Here is a 22,395-nt window from a genome sequence, read left to right as displayed (position 1 = left end):
ATGGTCAGGAAAAGAAACACACACACACACACACACACACACACACACACACACACCAAAAAGTAAAAACCATTCAACTCAGATTCTATTCTTACTCTTATTTGTAAGTCTTTTGTTTTAGAATCATGATTTGTAATTATTTCACACAGACTTTTTAAAAAAAATCACAATGGAAAAATATTTGAAAATTATGCTCCTAGAACTTTCTGGATCACTATGCAGGTATTTCATCAATTACAAACATGTAGGTTTTAAACTGCAACTATTTACACAAAAAATGTGACACTGAAAAAAATTTTAAAATATCATGTTTTAATTGATATCTGTTTTGAGATATCAATTAGAGAGAGAAATAATAAGAGATGATAAGTAAAATGAGGTAGAATGCAAATATCTGGGTTAATATATATCCAGAACACAAAGCTCCTCTCCATTACTAGTAAGATTAACCATTGTTTATATAATTAATCTTAAGGAAGAATATATAAATGAATTATTAATAGGTAAAGCTATTTTAAATGTTGCATTCAAAAGAAAAAAAACTAGATAAAAACCCACCACTCTCAAAAAAATGTTTAAATATATTTATATTCATTCATTCAATTCATTCAACAAACAATATCTGAAGGCTTATTATGTCCTTGGCTTTGTGTTAAGACACAAGGTGTTAGAGTCCCTGCTCTCATACCTTAAATGGTCAGATGAGGGAGGCGGCCATCGATATGCAGGCTGCCAGCATATTAAAACATAAGAATAAGAATAAGAATAAGAATAAGAATAAGAATAAGAATAAGAATAAGAATAAGAGCTCTGTTCCAGTTCATGAGGGCAGGGTAGGCTTTTGGAGGCTGGAGGAGGCCTATGTACCTTCTCAGAATTACTGAATTAAAAGAATTTTACAGTAGTTTAAGCCTGTATCTATGAAGAGAAAGGGATGAGGAGGGAAAGGCGAGTAGGTATGATAACCAGAAAATGAGAAATCTCGAAAAATTTCTACACCAAGCCAATTTCTAAATTGGTAAACCTTTCTGATAAAGGACCAAAGAGTACATAGTTTTAGGCTTTGCATGCCATACAGTCTATGTTGCAACTACTCAGCTCTGCTGGTCTCTGTTTCAACTACTCAACTCTGCCTTTGTAGCACAAAAACAGCCATAGACAATATGTAAACAAATGAGCATGGGTGTATTCCAATAAAACTTTATTTACAAAAACAGGTAGCCTAACTCACTTGACCTGCATGTTATAGTGTCCCAACCCCTGTCTGGATGACACATAAGAGACAGGAGAGTTTGACGGAATAATACAAAGAAATCCATAAACCACAAGACGACCATGAAGGAGATAAAAGCTATTCTGTAGGATGGTGACTGCTTAGACTTGGTGGGCAGTGCAAGAGGGCAGGAGCCAGAAATAGAGCTGAAAAAGGATGGATTCATTAAGGGTCCATTACCCTTAAATTACCATTCAGCACGTCTTCCTCTATCACTATCCCTCACCAACAATAGAGTACAGGCTACCAGAATATTCCCACGGACAAAAACAAAAGAAAACAAAAACTCTTAGGATTTCTCTCAAAAAGAAGTAAATAAATGACATGAACAAACCAAACAAAAAAACTGAGCAAAATTTAAAAAAATAATAAATTAGAAAGGCAAAGGCTTCTAGTGTGCATGTTGGCACCACAGATTAAAATCTACCTAATTCTAAAAATTGGGGGATCTGTCCCCATAAAGTAAAGATTGCTAGTAAATCCACCCAGCCTTGCCCGGTTCTATAGGATGTTCCCAGTCAGGATCTCTACTGAGGAGAAAGGGGCAGGAAGAGCATAGCTCTCATTACTCAAAGGGACACCCACAGCAGCTATGCAGTCCTTCTATTTTGGATTTGAAGAGGTCATCAAAAATCACCAGTCCCAGAGAGTAAAAGTAAAAAGAAATGCTGATCCCAGAGAAAACAGTAAGTCAAGCTAAAGAAATGTAATAATTATATAAACCTTAGAAGAATATGGGGGGTGGGGGGAAAGAGAATACACAAGGGCTCTTAAAGAATTTAAAAGTGATTTTAAAATTAAAAATGAAAGAAAAAAATGGAAAAATGGAAGTCTTCTAGAAGATCGAGAAAATATAGGAGACATAAAGGGGCCAATCTAAAAGACCAACACTTAAGCAATGAGAAATCAAAGAAAAAGAGGGTAGAGAAAATGGGGAAGTGGAAATCATCAAATAAATAGTAGCATTAGTCACAGCTGAGGAGCATAAGAGCTTTCAGATTGAAAGGGTCATGAACTACCCAACACACTTAATGAAAAATAACTCACACCTAAACACATCACCAGAGAGTTCTGAAACATCAAGGAAAAAAAAATACTAAAAGCTTTCAGAGAGAGAGAGAGAGAGAGAGAGAGAGAAAGAAGAGAGAGAAAAGAAATTCAACTACAGTAAAATGAACAGAACACTACAGGTTTCAACTTTCTGAGGAAAAATAACTCTTAATCTGTAATTCTATTATGCACAGCTGAATTGTCATTCCGTGAAAGGGCAGAATAAAGACATTCAAAATGACAAGAATTCAAAACATTTACCTCTCATTACTCTTTCCTGGGAAATTACAACTAGAAGACAAAAACAGACCAAGAAATTGCCTCCAGGCTGGTGGTAGGGAGGCCTGGGGTGGGAGACTGCTGTTTCCTCACAATCTCTTCTTTACTATTTACTGCCTTACAGTGAGAATACTACCTTAATAAAAGGGTAAAAGCAAGGCTCTGAAGTTAGCTGGCCTCGTTTAAAAAATGTGGTCGGTCAGTGAATGGAGATGTGGTTCAGATGCACTCCACCTTCTCTTCCTTCCCTTCTAGAACTCCCTACAGAGGACATGAGAGTGGAGTGCACAACAGCATGCTTTGGAAACATGGAGGAAGGTTACTTAATACACAGCCCAGATGGATGCAGGACTGGCCGATGCCTCAGGAGGGAGGACCTCAGGCCCCATGTGAGGAGGGTTCCTGGCTTTGTGAGAGAAAGAATTCAAGAGCAAGCCACTTAGAGGAAGGGACAAGGATTTATTAAATATAAAAGTAAGCAAGGAACTACTTCACAGACAAAGTAGCAGTCTCTCCTCCCAGGTGAGAAAGAGGACCCCACCCCCCTCCTTTGCCTCTAAGGAAAGGTTTTATAAGTTTTATTTAAATTAGCTAACCATATAGGGAGGGGTTTAGTCTTTAACTTAGGGTTTATCACTCACATTGGGCAGCTTTTCCATTGTTTTAGGGTTATGGAATTACCCACAGGAAGCAATTTTAAGAAAGTCCAGCCTGTGTAGCTTTTTATTGCTGGAGAGAGTAAGGCTTATGGTTTTCCATGAGTCTGATCTTGTGACTCTTTTTATGACCTGCTGCTGACTTTTAGGTTAAGGGTCAGTCTAAAATCAAAATGGCTATACTTTGGTCAACTTGTCTCCCTAGCCTCCCTTCCCTCCTGCCTCAAGATGACTAAGAAAAGCATCTCTTCCCAAATGATCACCTGCAAGAAGTTCGTATTCCTGTTTCCAGTCTATATTATAACCTCTGTGAACTTCGTCCAGGTGTAAGAATCAACATTCCTGATTTCCTTTACCAGTTGTGAAGCATGAAAAGAACTTACTGGCTCTAGGAACAGACAATCTGGGCTCTACTAGTTAGCAGCTATGTGACATTAGGCAAGTTATTTACCTCTGGGCTTTAATTATTTGGTGTATAAAAGGGGTATTGTAAAGAATTCATGAGAAAATGTGTGTAAAGTGTTCACGTGGCCTATAACAAGGGAGCAAGAAGTCTTAGCTACTGCTATCATTGTAAAATAATTATAGTTATGACGAATGCAGGAAGGGGCAAGTACAGAGTGCTAGGTAAAGAAACTTAGGGGCGCCTGGGTGGCTCAGCTGGTTAAGCAACCGACTTCAGCTCAGGTCATGATCTCAGAGTTCGTGGGTTCGAGCCCTGTATGGAGCTCTGTGCTGACAGCTCAAAGCCTGAAGCCTGCTTCGGATTCTGTGTCTCCCAATCTTTATGCCCTTCCCTCCTCACGCTCTGTATTTCTCTCTCTCTCTCTCTCTCTCTCTCTCTCTCTCAAAAATAAATACACATGAAAAAAAAAAAACAAAGAAAAGAAACCTAACCTCATGAGGAAACACAAAAGAAAGAGCACCGTTTACATTATCATCCTAAAATCTAGACTGTGGGTCCTGCATACTCATGGAGAAGAGACACAGAGGGACTGGCAAAGAAACCAACCAAGGAACAAGATGGAGGAGAACTATACAACCAAGAGGAACAGTGGGCCTGCCTTACCCAGCTCATCAGCACAGAGAACAAATATTTTAAAATATTTCACATAAATAACAGAGCAATTACCACATGAAAGCTGGCCCAGAGAAATTCATTTAGAGAGCCACACTTCTACACAGAGGAACAAATTCAAGGGTACAGAGAAGGTGCTGTGTGTGTGTTCCTCCACTGTTGATTAAGACAGAAGAGGAGGAGAAAGTGTTGCTCCAATATTCAAGATTTTAAAAATCAAGGTTTGTCAGTTCAGTATACTGGGCACCTACAAAAGCACTGGCTGAATGCTCTATATGCTGCAAAGATGACTCTGACCATTCTCATCTGTAGGGGCTGACAAATTGATGGGGAGGAGCAAGAACAGAATCTGAGCTGGAAGGATGTTAGCTATTCTTATCACAGCGCACTAAGTTGAAACACCATTAATGGATATAAATAGCACATAAAGGCAAGCTGGAAATGCTATAAATGAGCCATAAAGGAAAGGAAAAGTTAGTTCAGCTCATAAAATTTAGAAAAACACATTGAACAATGAACTGAAGACCACAGTCTATTACCTAAGTCTTTAACTACCAGCTTTTATTCTATCATTTCATTGTTATTTATTTTTATTCTGTTTTTTGAATATTCTATTTCAGCCTCCCAAATCTCCTATATGATTTTCTTGCACATTTTGCTGAAGGATGACACTTCTTGGGTCATCCTCTCAAAATATCATGTTGTATATAGAGCTATCAGCTCAGAAAGTGTTTTAAAACTGTTTAAAAGTATTTCATATAAATAACAAAATGTAAGTATCTTTTATAGAAACAAAAATATTGGAATGTAATCTAAATTAAATAATGACATATTTTTTCCCTTAAACATTACATATCAAAATATTAAAGTTTCTGAGATAACTTTATTCTGGTTTCATGTTAAGTCTGGATACATGACGTGCTGGTGTGTTATGATTTTCAGCTGCTAAAGTAATGTAATAAATAATTTTATCCTAAGGTCTGTAGTTTTGATAAGCATGGATTTTGGCAACCTGACTTCTGCCCCTCTCAAACCTATCATACCTGCTCAAGTGAGAGCTGCCTCCAGGAGAAGAAAATCTTGAATAGGAAGCCTATCTCAGTGATGAGACACATTCCTTAAAATTTCTCTACCTCTGCAAGAAATTGTCAGGTTGACAGAATTTTCTCTTTACTCAAGCAAGCATTCTGATTAGTTCTCTGCACTTGTGAAAGGCTCCCTGGGCTTTTCTAACAGATTTAGGTACCACCTAGGGCTGGGAAACCCCATTAACACTTTTTTGTTTAATCTCTCCTAATTACCTGCCAAATAAATACTACTTGAAAAGGACATTTTGAATATGCCTTTAATGTTCTAAAATGTGCCTCCCAACTATTGAATAATTAGTTCCTTCATCTTCCCAGGCACCCAAAATTAATCAACCTTATTTACACAACTGTACTTCTGGCTTTGTAAGAAGAGACATTACCTTTGCGGGTTTATTATCTTCAAGCACCTCTATAGCATTTACTGGTTGGAGACCCCTTAGTGAGTGGTTCTCTTAAAGTTGTATTTTATGAATATATACAAACTGAAGATAAAGACATCCCAGGGAGAGAAAGCGGTAGGCATAAAAATCTACGGGAGGGAATAATGGAAGCACCTAATCCCAGCCCTAAATGGGAAGATGTGAGAGTTAAAATAGCATACTAGGCATTGTTTACTAATTGAAATTCTAGTAAAAGATCTGGTGGTGGTGAAGGCTGCAATTACAATCATCAGATTCTCTTCACTGAGTAAGGTTTTATTCAGGACTGTCTGCTTTATAGGGATGACAGACCAAAAGCCCGTTAGAACACAACTTTTCCCCCATTTTTTAAATCCACTATTAGAAAACAACGTCCACTATGTCAATCAGTAATCCTTCTATAAGAATTTGTTGTTACTGACTTCTGAATTTAGCACCAATAGCACATTTCCATCCATTTCTTACATAATGAGAATAGCAGAATGCAGTTTTTTCATTTCCTTATGTCTGCTAAGAAGTGAAGATTTGCATCTGTTGTCTGCATTTAACTGAATGAAACATGATTTGCCCCCCTCCTCAATTTTGTTTTAGCCTTATATTTGATTTAGTTCTACTAAATATATGTCTTTTAGAGTAAAAGTAGTTGATAACCTCTAGTTCTTTTTGAACTAGGTGAGGTTAAAAATATAAACTATCACTAAATGGGATTGATTGTATTATTTTCCCCATTTATCCCAACCCACTCCCCTTCCCTGTAAGATTATGCATCCTCCTCTACTGTAGGAGAGTATTCATACTCTAAAGAGTATGAATCTTAACCTGAATACAAATCTTAACCTGTAGTGCCTTCCTGGGCGCAAGTGTACCTCTCTCTCCAATAGTCAAGCCTGACTTACCATGGCCAGTGACATATGTCACAGGAAGTCAGTGTGCCACATCAGGGTGGAAGCCTTAAGGGTCATAACATGGACTGGCTCCTGCTCTTTTCCCCATGTTCCAAACTGGTACTATTCTTTCAGCGTGAATCTCAGAATGACACATGAAACAGATCAAAGGTGATCAGGAGCCAATACACATCATGTAAACTTTTGTGGCTGAAAGTCACTGATGTGTTAGGGTGATTTGTTCCTTCAACACAACCAGGCAAAAGATGACTTCATTAAACTACATCTCTCAAGCAGTGTGTTCAGACACCAGAAACTACAGTGAGTCCAGAAAGCTGAGGAGGATGACAAGGATTTTGGAATATTTGTCAGTGGGAACCACATAAGGGAAATGAGCACACTGACCCTAAAGAAAGAACTGGTGGAGCATACAGAAAGGAAGGACAGTATAACTACCACCCAGACCTGAAAAGTGATCACAGGGAAGAATAGGAGAAAAAAGTATAGACTTACTCTTTTTACTTTTAAAGGTGTAACTAAGACCAACAGATAAAATTACAGAGAAAAAGAAATTGATTTATCACAAGGAAGAGATTTCTACCAATTAAATCAGTCTAATAGTTGAATGAGTCGTCTTACAAAAATAAGACGTACAGTCACTCACTGTGAGACATGAAACAAAAGCTAGGTGACCACCACAAATTAGGGGCATTAAAGAAAGAAATCCTAGTTTTATAGGAATTTATACCAGATGACCTCTCAGAACCCTTCCAGTTCTGGTTCTATAAATTCTAGACAGGAACTCATAATGCTATGTTCAGTTAGCTCTCTTGGATAAAGAAGAAAGGCTAATTTCCCTGGCAATAATCAGCCAAAAAAACACTTTAGAATCTGGTCATTTTTTGGTGTGTCATAAAAATATACAAATTTTTCTTTTCCTCTCAATTCATTATTACTTTTCCACTATTTTTCCTAAAGGAAATGGGACTTCTAAGAAACATTTTGTCTACTTTGCCCTATTCATTAATGAAATTTAGAAATTATCTTCAAGAATACAGACCATTTTATCAGAGTCAAGAGTAATCAAACTAGGCAGCAGGATATTATCATCTCCATATAGAATACAGAGGTTTTTTGTTGTTGTTGTTGTTGTTGTTGTTGTTGTTGTTCTAGAACACCATTAAAATTCCTGACTGGTATAGATGACTTAATTAATTTGAGAAGACATCTCTATAACTTATATGCCAAATGTACAGACTTACTTGTGAGACATAAAGGTTAGGATGGCATATAAAATGTTGAAATGTTGAATGTTAAAAATTCCACATCATCTTCAAACCTAAATATTTTAAATGGCATTTCTTCACATTATTTTCTTTCTACAAAATCATCAATAAAGGTCCTATCTGTAATAAGAATAACTCTTTCTATGGTGTGAACGTTTAGCTCTTAGGTCTGAAAATGCCAGAGAATCACTATCCACTCTGCCTGTCTGACAGGAAGATTGTGAAGATCAATGAACTAAGCACAACATAGTGTAAATGTGAAATGGGTACTATCATCATCCTACACACACCTCTAATTCACATAGAGAATTTTTCATTACATACCAAATAACTGGAATATTTTAGAAAAAGTAGAAGACACAAATACCAAGTAGTTAACTGAAAAAGAAAAACTGACATTAATATTAGTATTATACTATTTGAAACAATTATGATGAGAAAGCATTGACCTCTAACAGTCTTAAAACCTTCCTTGTGGTAAGCATTGGAGCGTACAATGAAAACCCCAATAAAAGTAACAAAAGTAGACTAATTTAACTAACAATGTTTTTTTTTTTTAAAAGGTGTAGCTACTTACCAACAAGTCTTATTACATTCAGTGTTGTATTTGTTAAGATGGGTGCATTCACTTTATTTAGACTGTAATCTGATTTCTTCCTGCTTTTTAAAGTTTCCCTAGAAACGCTTAATATGGAAAAACAAAACAGAGTTGCAATTAGGGTTGTCAACTAGTAAATCAGTAAGTTATTGAGATTAGGATCTATCCCCCATTCCTAATTAGTTATGAAAAATGTTACCATGTATCAGGTAGGGATATAAAGATTATCTCCTGTCCTTACAAAGTTTACAGTCTAGAGGAGAAGAGTAATTCATAAAAGAGAACTAAAGTACTATACTCTATTTCTTTGATTCAAAGACATTAATTAACAACTTTAAAAAAAGCTATGTTACTTTAAAAAATAGATGTTTCAGGGAAATTCTGTATCAAATGTACCAAATATCCTGATTTCAGACTTATAAATATGAAAACATAGAATCTAAACCTAATATCTAAAACATAAGGTATAATGACAGAGTCTGGGGTTAGGTATGACACTAGGTTCAAAGAAAAAGTAGAACTTATGTGATAAGTACAGGAAAAAAGGGGGACACAGAGGTAAAAGAAGAGAGTGTGCTCAGAGAAGCATAAAGAGTTCGCAGTGCCAGCATGGAGAATGCGTGGGCTGAGGGAAAAGTGATAAGAAGAAAGGTAAAGGCCAGGTCACTGAAGGCAATCACATCTAAAGAGTATGAATCTTAACCTGAATACAAATCTTAAGCAGAAAAATGACATGATCAAATTTTTAGATTAAGAAAAAAAAATCTACATTTGTATCCAAGAATGGATTAGGAGGGGGTAAAACTAGACACAGGTAGCCAAGGTAAGGGGGCTGATCCAATGATCTGGCACAGAGATGATTTTTGCATGAATTTCGATGATATCAGTGAAATACAAGACATTTTGATAAATTCTAGAGACACTTTGAGGTTGGAATCGATAGTAATTGATTGAATGCAGGTTGTAGTTCACATTATTCATACTTCTTAGTGGTAAGTTAGGTGGGTAACTGCATAACCCTACAAAAAAATGCAAGTATATACACACATATACTGGCAGACACTATCTTACATGTTCATTTCAATTAGAGCTTTCCTTTTAGCCAAAATATACCCGAAATATCCAGTGAAGAAGTTCAACAACACAGTTCTACTTGGTTCATAACAGATCATAGATGGGAGATATTTAAACATCATATATATGTGAAAAAAAAATGGAAACAATTTTTGACATTAAAATATCCATTACCACACAAGTAGATCATTTTTAAGGAGAGAAATTATATTGATTAGGGTTTCAAATTAAATAGGTACTAACTAGGTACTTTGGGGGTAAAAAGTAGGGCAGAATGTACTTAAATCTATCATTAAGAATAAAGTATATTTGCAGTCACTAAATGTCTGATGCTCTGTCATGAAATTAACTCACTCACATCTAAGAATCAGCCCATTTAAGTGGGAGAAGGTGACAAAAAATTCTTATGTAATATCATAGTTTTTGAACAGGACAGTTTATCATAGAAACAAAACAATGAAGGAACCTTAACAGAAGGCCCAAATATATTTGTAAATGTAATTGACATCGGAAAAATGAGTGGAGATTCTCTGCATTTACTAGATTGAGGCAGAAACTCCACATACAGAACAAATGACTACTTTCCTCCTTGAGTTTTTTTTCCCTTTTTTTTAATGTTTATTTATTTTTGAGAGAGAGAGAGAGAGACAGAGAGACAGAGAGAGCACGCGCGCGCGAGGGAGCATGAGCGGGGGAGGGGCAGAGAGAGAGGGAGACACAGAATCGGAAGCAGGCTCCAAGCTCTGAGCTGTCAGCACAGAGCCCAATGCGGGGCTCAAACTCACAAACCACAGCATCATGACCTGAGCCAAAGTCAGATGCTTAACAGACTGAGCTACCCAGGTGCCCTTCCTCCTTGAGGTTTTTTTTTTAACTTAGGTGAAGCAGGAACTGCCTCCAAAGACAGCTCTGATTTTATAAATCAAAAGTTTGTTTTTCTGCAAAAACCACTGCTCTCTAAATTAAGAGCCCTTTGATTATGCCCAATATAAAAAAATAAAAACTATTTCTTTAACCTTGCAGGAATCATTTAAAAACATATCAACTTGTCACATGACATCATAACCTACAGAAATATTTAATTTTTGTTTTTTGTTTTTTCTTAACCCTTAAAGGAAATACTGTATTTAAAAGCACAACATAGAAAAGCATACAATCTAAGAACAATTACCTTTTCACAGGTGCATCACCTGTCTGTTCATCCACATAATCTCGTTTTAGCTCCTCAGGAACATCACTGTCACTGTCATACTCCTGATAGGCACTTTTTTCTTGTTCATCAGATTCATACTGAAGAAAACACAGTATATTCAACAATGGGTATGAACAGCCAACCTTTCTTGGAATCTTTCAACACAACAAAAGTATCCAATTTTTAAGAAGTAGTTTATGGAAGAAAGTTCTTAGTAATTCATTTTTAATTTTGCCATCAAGAATCATAGTAATCATTTCCATTTTCTCCATCATCCACCTTAACCAGCTCAAAAGAAAAAAAGGAAAATAAGATACAAACATTATACCTACAAAAGTTTCTAAATGTCTCCTAAAAAATCAAGTCTCCACATAAAGAAAACAAACAAACAAAAACAAGAATCCTGATAGCTCTCAGGAGAGGAAAAGAGTATACATTTGACTAAAAACAAAAAATCTCGTCTCTTCCTCCAAGTCGTTTCATGATACTTCCATTTTGCTAATTCATTATAAAGAGGTTGAGTGTACAATTCTGGCACTCTGGAAGTGTTAATTCAGCATAATAAACTCTTACAACACACATGCTAATGTTCTAATTTATTATGAGGAGATTTAATTCCAAGGGTGGCTTAGAAAATTATGCTTAGTACCATGGGACTAATGAGAGCAAGGGCATGGTGGATTTCCTCTTGAGAGGAATGGTGCCTATCTAACCTTTTCATCATCTTTATGGCACCATGGCCCAGTGCCAGCATGGGAGAGGACAGTGGAGTCCAGACTCAGGAAAGAAAGCAGTTGCAGCAATAGCATTATCGCTTAATATTTTAAGTTAGTATGATTAAATAATGGCTAACATTTCTTCAGTGTTAAGTGCTAAGTGTTTTCATGAATTTTCTCACTGTATCTTCAAAACAATTCTATGACAAAGTTTTATCCCCATATTCCAGTTGAGGAGACCAGTATAAAGACAACATGGAAAGAAATTGGTCCCCTAATTCAACACATTTTTTTGAAAGTCTAAAGCAGTGGGACAGGCCATGTAAGATCTCGACCTTAACTCTCAAGAACTTATGTGGTACCTAGAAAGATTAGATCACGTATTAATAACAGCAAACAAGAATTCTATAGGCATTCTTACCCACTTGTATACAATGTGATCGTGATAACATTCAGAAAGGTAATTCACACACACCAGGACATTCTGGTTATAACAACAGAGCTTCATGATTCCACAATACAAGAGATCCTCATTTTTAAGGATTCTGTGTTTGCAAACTTCCCTACTTGCTAAACTTTATTTGTAACCCCAACATTCACGACACCTTCACTGTCAACCATGGATATGCATAGAGTATGCAGAAACTTTTTTTTTTTTTAATTTTTTTTTTCAACATTTATTTATTTTTGGGACAGAGAGAGACAGAGCATGAACGGGGGAGGGGCAGAGAGAGAGGGAGACACAGAATCGGAAACAGGCTCCAGGCTCCGAGCCATCAGCCCAGAGCCTGACGCGGGGCTCGAACTCACGGGCCGCGAGATCGTGACCTGGCTGAAGTCGGACGCTTAACCGACTGCGCCACCCAGGCGCCCCCAGAAACTTTTGAGTTACCCAAAATGCACATTCCTAGCTGAAGGCAAACAAGGTAACACTCTACCTTTTTGCCTCATCTTACTTCCTTTTTTTTTAGAAATTGTATTTATTTTATTTTAAAATTTATTTAAAAAAATTTTAAATGTTTATTTTTGAGACAGAGTGTGAGCAGGGGAGGGGCAGAGAGAGAGGGAGACAGAATTCAAAGCAGGCTCCAGGATCTGAGCTGTCAGCACAGAGCCAGACACAGGGCTCGAACTTATGAACCACGAGATCATGAGCTGAGCCGAAGTCGGACACTCAACCGATTGAGCCATCTAGGCGTCCCTTTAAATTTACTTGAGAGAGAGAGAGAGAGAGAGAGCATGAGCAGGGGAGAGGGACCAGAGGGAGAGGGAGAGGGAGGGAGGGAGGGAGGGAGGGAGGGAGGGAGAGAGAGAGAGAGAGAGAGAGAGAGAGAGAGAGAGAGAGAGAGAGAATTCTAAGCAGGCTCCATGCTCAGCATGGCACCCAATGCGGGGCTCAATCCCATGACTCTGGGATCATGGCTTGAGACAAAATCAGGAGTCAGATGATCAACTGACTGAGCCACCCAGGCATCCCTTCATCTCTCTTACTTAAACAATGTCCATTTCACTGTCTATTTAGTGCCACATTTAAAAAATATCTGTGCTTTTTGCTGGTGATTTCACTGTTTAGAATGGCTCCTAAGTGTAGGACTAAAGTTTTGTCTAGTGCTCCTGAGCACAAGACTGTAGTATATCTTACAGTAAAAATACATGTGTTAGATAAGCTTCGTTCAGGCAGGAATTATAGTGCTGCTGGCTGTGAGTTCAACGTTAATAGACCAACACTTTATATTAACTTAGATGTCTTTAAGCAAAAACATACACAAAACAAGGTTATACATTGATCGGTTGATGAAAATGTGACCAAAGGCTCACAGGAACTGAATCCCATATTTCACCTAGGAACAATGGTTCTGTATTTACTAATTCAGCGTTCAGAGGGACTTTATAGAACACAATTGACACGAATAATGAGAATCAAGTGCTATGCGCGATTCAATTAGCAAATCATCAGTACAGGTGGATATATTATTTCAAAATGTTGAAAAGACTTTTAATTCCTCTCAGTTTAGTCTGCTTTATAGAGGCAAAGTGTCACCCAGAATCACTAAATTACAAATGTAAGTACAGCTTCCTATGAAATAATTTCTACTTTATGATAAAACATAACAAATGGTATACTTTCATGGCAATGTTTTTTTAAATTATATCTTCACTAAACAAAAAATAAAAATGCCAAAACTAAAATACACACACAATTTCAACAGATTTTTGTCAAATCTGAACAGTTTCACTTCGGCTTCATTAAATCTAAAATAAAAATCATACAGGGTCCATCTGGAAGTGACGAAGATCAGAAGAACCCATCCAAATTAAAAACTGTACAAACACAGGTAACTGAAGTAAGCATTCCCTCACTGTAAATATAGGGAAACAGAGGATCACAAAGTTAAAGTAAGTTGCCAAGGAACACACATCTAATAAATAATAAAGGTGATATTCATTCCAACTGCCTTCAAATCCTTTCCATTAACTCACACAAACTCTGGTTTATATTATGTTTTTTGAGCTATTCAAAGTGTTAAAACATTGTACTTCTAAACATCCCGGCCAGGTAACCAAGCAAGACATTACTCTCTCAAATAAAGGAACATGGACAAAATGATTCAGGTGCCCAAGAGAAAGGATGAGAAGTAAGTGCAGATGATCTATTCCCTCATCCATCTATCCAACAAATCACATAAATATGCAGTGAAGAAACTACCCCTACCTGATTCAGTAATCTAGTAAGAACATACAGAAATCTAATAAGAGCACAAAATAAACATAAAGGCAAAATGTATTCTTCAAAAGGACATTTTCAACAGAGCATACTATAAAGCCATTACTGTACAAGTGTTATTGCAGGTATATAAGCATATAGGTAGGAAGATGGGTGGTGAATGGATAAACGGGTCTAGCCAATCACCTTGCTCCTTGGGTAGAGAACACTTTTCAATAAGAAAATCTCACTTACATTCCACAGTAGGTTTTAAAAACACTACATACCCCATTAGAAGCCAGGACATCTTCTGTTTCTTCATCTTTATGGTTGGCCTGAATTTCAAATGGATTCCCATCACTACAGTACTGCTCAAACAAGGTCACTGTTTTTGAAGAAGTTGAGGCTGGCTGCTTACTAGGTGAAACTGATGGGGAACGAGACTGTTCCATGAATTTAAATTCCTAGACATTAAAAAAAATGAGTCAGATATCTTTTAGCAACAACAATAAAATTCAAGTACATAATATGTTCCATCAATGTACATGCAGAGTTAGAGAAAAAAAAAATTAAACCTGATTCTTCAGGTTATTCACTTTTTAATCTTCAAAGTCGTCTGAAAACACAAACTTGAAAATATATGCTCAAAGTTTTCTCTAAAGACAACTCAGTTGCTGATATCACTTTAAGAAGCATTACCTAAATCAAGCTACTTTTGGCTTACTTTATGGAACTGCACAGAAAGTTTTTGAAAACAACTTGAATTTGAAATATTCTAAAAATTTCACATAGCAGCAAAGACCTAGCAGAATATGGTTTTAATCAATAAAAAGGCCACAATAAAAATTGTTAGGTCAGATATCTGTATACTTATATGTTTACACCATTTAAGATATTCTACAAAAATACATCAAAATCTTTCTTTGTTATATTGCAGTGAAGAACTTAAAAACTTTCATTCTATAAATTTGCATTTATTTTTCTTCATATATCTAGAAGCAGATAACACAAACACACATACTGAGGTCAAATGATAACATCTTCTAGACCTAAAGCTTGCCATTAATCAATTATATTCCATTAACTTCTTACATATGTTGGGAATGTCACCTGGCTTCTCTGTGCCTCAATTTCCTCACATATAAAATGAGAGAGTCAATCTACAGTAAGAGAACCACAATGCTAATGCTAAAGAGTTGTAGCACCCAGCACAAATCATGCATTTCTCATAAGAGGAAACTGAGGTAGTCCAGAGGGATTCAGTGCTGAGTTCAAGATCACAATGCTTATTAGTGGAAAAGATGGAATAATCTTTAAAGTTTATTTGAATTCCAAAACTCTTGATTTGATGATTTTTCACAAAAATTTGGTAATTTTGCAATTTGGTAATGTTTTTAATCTTTTTAATATTAATACTAAATTTCACATTTTTCATATTCAAAGATAATATTCTTAAAAGTTACATAGGCTTGTTAAATTTCAAATGACGTGTTTATTTTCTTTTTAAATTGCAACTACACGTTAAATCAAAATCATAATAATGCTTAAAAACAATGCCATTATTTTTATCATTCTAAACAAGGGAAGACGCTAAATTAATGAGATGATTTTTTAAACCAAATCTATAGTACATGTGTCAAGTGAACACAATCTCAGTTGTGAACAGTTTTTAAAGTAACTACTTTTTAAAATAGTTGTTAGAATCCTTAACATGAGCTCTACTCTCTCTCTTTTTTTTTTTTTTTAAAGATTTTAAGTATTAGTCTCCACACCCAACATGGGATTTGAAGCCACAACCCTGAAATCAAGAGTTGCATACTTCACCAACTGAGCCAGCCAGACACCCCTAGAACTACTGTCTTAAGAAAACTTTAAGTGCATAATAACAGTACTTTTAACTATAGGCAAAATCTTGTACAGTAGATCTTTATCCACCTTGCAAAACTGAAAATTCAAGGTAACTACTTTAAAGGAGATAATGTTCAATTGGATAGAAATATTTCAAATGTATCTTGTAAAAAAATTGTTTTATATTTACACCAAGTACATGTGCTCATATACACAAACATAATTTGATAGTTAAATACAAATTCAAACAAAATTATTTAAATAGGGATTCTAAAATCAATGCTAGAATTCTAAATAATGTTAAGGAATCATATTAAGATTTCTAAAATAATGTTAAAATCAATGTTAATTTTGCTGTCTTTCAAGCATTTATTTATTAATCAATACATTTCACTGTATTTAATATTTCCACATAGGAAGGCAATATGATAGAACTGAATAAGAAGTTAGCTCTTTTTTTTTTTAATTTTTTTTTCAACATTTATTTATTTTTGGGACAGAGAGAGACAGAGCATGAACCGGGGAGGGGCAGAGAGAGAGGGAGACACAGAATCGGAAACAGGCTCCAGGCTCCGAGCCATCAGCCCAGAGCCCGACGCGGGGCTCGAACTCGCGGACCGCGAGATCGTGACCTGGCTGAAGTCAGACGCTTAACCGACTGCGCCACCCAGGCGCCCCAGAAGTTAGCTCTTAAAAAACCATAAAAACTATCCTTATACAAAACTTTTAAGCATGCATTCTTTACATTTATCCAGAATACAAAAGTTGCTTGTAGAATGCCATTCCTTCCAAGGGCAAAAGCTAAACATACTGGATCTTTAATGCAGGGATCTAAGTTTATATATTGTGCTTTGACATTTGGTATTTGTAGATCATCATCTATCACACAAGGGGTATTTATCTACAAGTGTGTTTCAACCAAGGCTTAAAACAACTCAATTAATATTTTCATAGATCATATATCCTATAAAGATGCAAGGAATAAATTAACTAATAAAATTAATTAAGAGTATTTTTTATAAGTACTTCTTTTATTTCTGAGGAATTGTCTCACTACAAGGCACATTTACGAGTTGCAACATAAATTAAGAATCTATTAGTCCCTTTAAGAAACGACAAACAAGGGTGCTTGGGTGGGTCAGTAGGTTGAGCGTCCAACTCTTGATTTTGGCTCAGGTCATGATCCCAGCATCATGAGATCGAGCCCCATGTCAGTCTCTGCACTGGTGGAGCCTGTTTGGGATTCTCTCTCCCTCCCTCTTTCTCTCTTTCTCGTTAATCCTCTCCCCCACCTGCATACTCTCTGAGCTCTCTGTCTAAAATAAAATTTTAAAATTAAAAAAAAAGAAATTACAAATATTCTGTAAATACAAGCTTTTTCATTAAAGACCATCAAAATACAGCTGATTAATTTTCTGCAAAATTTAAATAAATCATTATTAGATCTTCTTCTGAAATCAAAAGAAAAAGATTAGGCAAAAGAGCTTTCCTGAAGTGCATAAACAGAATTTGTAAAAAGAGACCGATTTTGATATCTATAAAAGGATCACTCTTACAAAAGAGGTTTGCTATTAATCACTATTAAGTAAGGAAGGAAGACACTATTCTTTAATGATTTTGTGAATGATTTTTTAATATCTGGGTTTTTTAAAAAAGATGACTAAATAAAAGACAGATTTATTTGTTCCTAAGACACACTTACGTGAAGTTGCAAAATGCTGAAATTTGACTTAACGGGACAAAGCTCCCAGGTCTCATTCTCTAGAAACATCCTCAATTCATCAAGCCGTGTCCTTAAAAAAAGAAAACACTCCAAAAAGTTAGGAGAAAAGTAAACTGCACACAAGATTTAAGAAAATAAAATTTGATTATAGAATTATCATCATAATCACAATCAACTTTGAGAATCCATTCAAATCAACACAGTAAACACAAACATTTACTTTTACTTGTTACTATCTTATCGTTAACAGAAAAAATTCTCAAATGTTTACTAAACTCACAATATCTTTATTACAAAAATAATGTACAGGAAATGATATTTTAATTAAGGGATTAAACTAAAAGCTACTCACCAATTCACATACTTAAACTATCCCTAGCTAATTATATATCAATGCCAAAAAACGGAGAAATAATTTACAAAGTTTATGAGATCATTAACACTAATAAATGCTTTATGCTAAACAGCAAAGATCTTAATCATACTTACTAAGCCATAAGATCAAGATGATTATCAGTCTCCAAATATATTTAGCTCAGTCCCTATCTCTACACAGCATTTACAAATTAAATTAGCAAATATGGTACTTATATGGCCAGCACTGCACTAATCATTTACATCATACTGATCTCTGCTTAGTTTTTTAATGCTATTGCGGTTTACTGTCTATTGTGGATCATATATATATATATATATATATATATATATATATATATATATATATCGTACATTATATAGGCAGTTCCAGAAGAATAACTACTTCTTTCCAGTTGACCCAGGAAACAAAGGGCCAGTGCCCGCCCCTACTTTTCCCTTCTTGTAACAGCTTCATTGTTATTACTAAACTGCCAAAACCAAAATCTAGATTTTTAAAAAAATCCACAGGTTCTAAAGTAAAGAGACAATAAATAGGTAAATCTATAAACAGCAAAAACTGCTCCAAATATTAGAATTAACAGAGGGGGACTTTAAGATAACTATTATAATTAAGTTAAATACAACAGAGAAAAAGAAGTACAAAATGGGTAGAAAAGAAAATTTCAAAGAATTGCAGTAATAAAAACAAAAAGAGAATCAGACATTCTGTAACTGAAAAATATAATCACCTTGAGTTAAAAATTGGTTAAGTAAACAGAAGACAGACAGATTGACAGAAACTATCCAAACTGAAGCATGAATTGAAAACATAAAAGCAACAGAAAAGATCATAAAAGTTAGATGAGTCACAGTCAAAACATCTAGTATGCATGCAACTGAATTGAGAGGACAGAGAAATGAACAGAAGCAACATTTGAGGAGGTAATGGCTGAGAATATTCCAAAAATGATTGTGCCCGAACCACACACCATATACAAAAATGAACTAAAACGGACCATAGACCTAATGTAAGAACTCAGAACTATAAAAGTTTACAACTCTTACAGTTCAACAATAAAAAGACAAATAACCCAACTGAGAAATGGGCAAAGGTTTTGATCAGACATTTCTGCAAAGATTCACAAATGACCAATAAGCATATAAAAAAATGTTGAATATCATCAGTCATTAGGGAAATGGAATCAAAAGCATAATGAGACACTACACCACTGAGACAGCTATACTCAGAGATCAACAATAACAGGTATTGATAAGGATCTGTAGAAATTAGAGCTCTTATACAGTGCTGATGGGAATTTAAAATGGGGCAGCCACTTTGGAAAACAGTTTGGGGGTTCTTCAAAACATTAAGCGTGGAGTTACCACTTAACCTGGGAATTCCACTCTGTATCGGTTTCCGGTGCTGCTGTAACAAACCACCAGAACCTGAGTGGCTTAAAGCAACAGAAATTTATTCTCTGGAGGCCAGAGTCTGAAACAGTATTCACCAGGTTGCAATCAAGGTGTCAGCAGGGCTATACTCTCTGCAGAAGCTCCAAACATCATCTACAAATATGTTCCTTGCTTCTTTCAGCTTATGGTGGTTATCACCATTCTATGGTTTGTAGCCTCAGCGTTCCAATCTCTGCCAATCTTCATATTACTTTCTCTGTGTGTGTCTTTTCCTCTGTGTTTGTGTCAAAGCATGAGAAAACTCAACGTGCCAATACTGGCTTTTAAGATGGAAATGGTCATGTGCAAGGACGGGTGAGCAGCTTCTAAAAGCTGAGGATGTTCCCTTGCTGACAGCCACCAAGAAAATAGGGATCTCAATCCTAAAACCATAAGAAACTGAATTCTGCCAACATCCTGAATGTGCTCAAATGTGTATTCTTCCTCAAAGCCTTTTGATTAGAGCCCGGCCCTGCTTACACCTTGATTTTGGCTCTGTGAGACCTTAAAGTTGAGCACCAAGCTGATCCAGATGTCGAACCTCAGAACTGTGGCGCAATAAATGGATGTTGTTTTAAGCTGTTAAGCTCACAGAAATTTATTACCTAATAATATAAAACTATTACAGTGATAAAAGGTACCAACTCACAGACAAAAGCAGCTTTAGTAAACCCCCTCCTGCATAAGGAGTATACAAAAAATAAGACAGGAAGTAAAAGTATACAATAAAAACATAGAAAAACACTAGAAGGGTAAGACAAAGTAAATGCAGTTAGAAAGTTGGTTCTTACATTACTCTGGAAGTATACTAACCTAAGATCAACTATAACAGAACAGGAATGCACAGTGAAATGACAGTGACCACTATAAGAATCCATTTTTAAGAAGCTAACTGAGGGAAAAAAAAACAGTATAAAAGTAAAAAATATGCATGATCAATCCAAAAGAAAGGAGGACAATTAATAAGTGAAAAAAGAATAACACTTTTAGAAATAAAACAATATGATGGATTTAAACTCAACTATGCCAATGAATACATTAAATGGAAATAGGAAAAACCGTTCAAACAAAATACTAAACTCATAAGACTGGATTTAAAAACAACAGCAACATTGGGGGTGCCTGGGTGGCTCAGTCAATTAAGCGTCTGACTTCAGCTCAGGTCATGATCTCAAGATTCGTGAGAGTTCAAGCCCCATGTCGGGCTCCGTGTTGACAGCTCAGAGTTTGGAGCCTGCTTCAGAATCTGTGTCTCCCGCTCTCTCTCTGCCCCTCCCCTGCTTGCTCTCTCTCTCTCTCTCTCTCTCAAAAATAAATAAACATTAAAAAAAATAATAAAACAACAACAACACAACAAAACAAACTACATGCTATTTACATGAGATACACTTTAAATATAAGGCCATAATTAGACTGAGAGTAAAAATTACACAGAAACACGATTTCTTAAAATTATGAAATAAGGTGGAATTTTTTTATCAAAATTTTTTTCTTCACCTACTGTGATGATCTTTATGGTATTTTTCCTATATCCTGTTAGTTAGTAAATTAAATTAATTTTAAATATTTAGTCAACCTTATTCTCCCTCTTAAACATTATCTGTTTGTGATGTTATTATCCTTTTTAGGTATCACTGAATGCAATTTGCTAATATTTGTTTAGACGTTTTACATCTATATTTTTAGGAGATACTAGCCTATAATTTTTCTTTTTGTAATGTCCTTGTTACGTTTTGGTATCAGTGCTATGATGACCTCATAAAATACGTTATGAAGCATTCCTTTTTCCTCTATTCTCTGAAGGAGTGGTGTTGATTTTTCCTCCTTAAGTTGGGTAGAATTTACCAGGAAAGGCAGCAGGCCTAGAGATGGAAATGTTTTAAAGTACATATTCAACTTCTGTAAAATTCAGATTTTCTGTATTTCACTTTGTTACCTTATTAAATTTTGTTTTATAAGAAACTTGCTCTTTTCATCTACATTGTCAATTTCATTAGCAGAAGGCTGTTCCTATCATTTTATTACATATCTATATTACTAAACATTTACTGTATTCTTTTTTTAATTGAAGTACAGTTGACACCTTATTATATTTTTAATGTCTAGGATCTATAAATACCCTCTTTTTAAATGCTGATATTGATAATTGGTTTTCTTTTTTTTTGGCTCAGTCTTGCTAGTAGTTTTATAGAATTTTACTATACATTTGCTTTCTATTTCAGTGATTTCTGCTCTTATCATTTTTCTCCCTCTGTTTCTTCTTGTTTAATTTGCTGTCATCTTTGTAAGTTTTTGAAAGTGAAGTTAAGTGTACTGATTTTCAAACTTTCTCCTTTTCCAAAAACATGAACTTAAAGCTAGAAACTCTCCCCCCTCTGCTTTAGGTGAATCCCACAATTTTGATGTCATGGTTTCATTATTATTCATTTAAAAAGATTTTCTAACTTCCAATATGATTCTTCTTTGACCACTAAAAATAGGTTGCTTAATTTCCAAAAACTGGTAGGTTTTTCTTGTTACCTCTCTGTTACTTATTTCTAGTTTAATTTCACTGTGGTCAGAGAATATAATCTCTATAATTTCAATCCTTTGACATTTTTTAAGTACTTGCTTTATGGCACAACAGATGATCAATTTTGATAAACTTCCTGTGTGCTCTTGAAAAAAATACATATTCTGTAATTGTGTGTGTCTCTCTCTCACACACAAACACAAATG

The 22,395-nt window shown here is 35.5% G+C and overlaps 1 protein-coding gene across 2 annotated transcripts in view; it reads right to left on the bottom strand.

The window, feature by feature from the left end:
* The window catches only part of VPS50 (VPS50 subunit of EARP/GARPII complex), a 133,258-nt gene that overhangs the window by 29,166 nt on the left and 81,697 nt on the right, over window positions 1-22,395 (bottom strand). For both annotated transcript variants that reach the window (XM_043588863.1, XM_043588865.1), the window contains 4 exons: window positions 17,848-17,938; window positions 14,585-14,761; window positions 10,857-10,975; window positions 8,591-8,697 (listed from right to left, as the gene is read on the bottom strand). In XM_043588863.1, coding sequence (XP_043444798.1) covers window positions 8,591-8,697; window positions 10,857-10,975; window positions 14,585-14,761; window positions 17,848-17,938 — 494 coding nt within the window. The remainder of the gene's footprint in view (window positions 1-8,590; window positions 8,698-10,856; window positions 10,976-14,584; window positions 14,762-17,847; window positions 17,939-22,395) is intronic.

This window comes from Prionailurus bengalensis, chromosome A2, assembly GCF_016509475.1.
Source record: "Prionailurus bengalensis isolate Pbe53 chromosome A2, Fcat_Pben_1.1_paternal_pri, whole genome shotgun sequence".
Taxonomy (NCBI): Eukaryota; Metazoa; Chordata; class Mammalia; order Carnivora; family Felidae; genus Prionailurus; species Prionailurus bengalensis.
The sequence above is the reverse complement of the archived record's forward strand: the minus strand, read 5'-3'. Positions and strand labels throughout refer to the sequence as shown.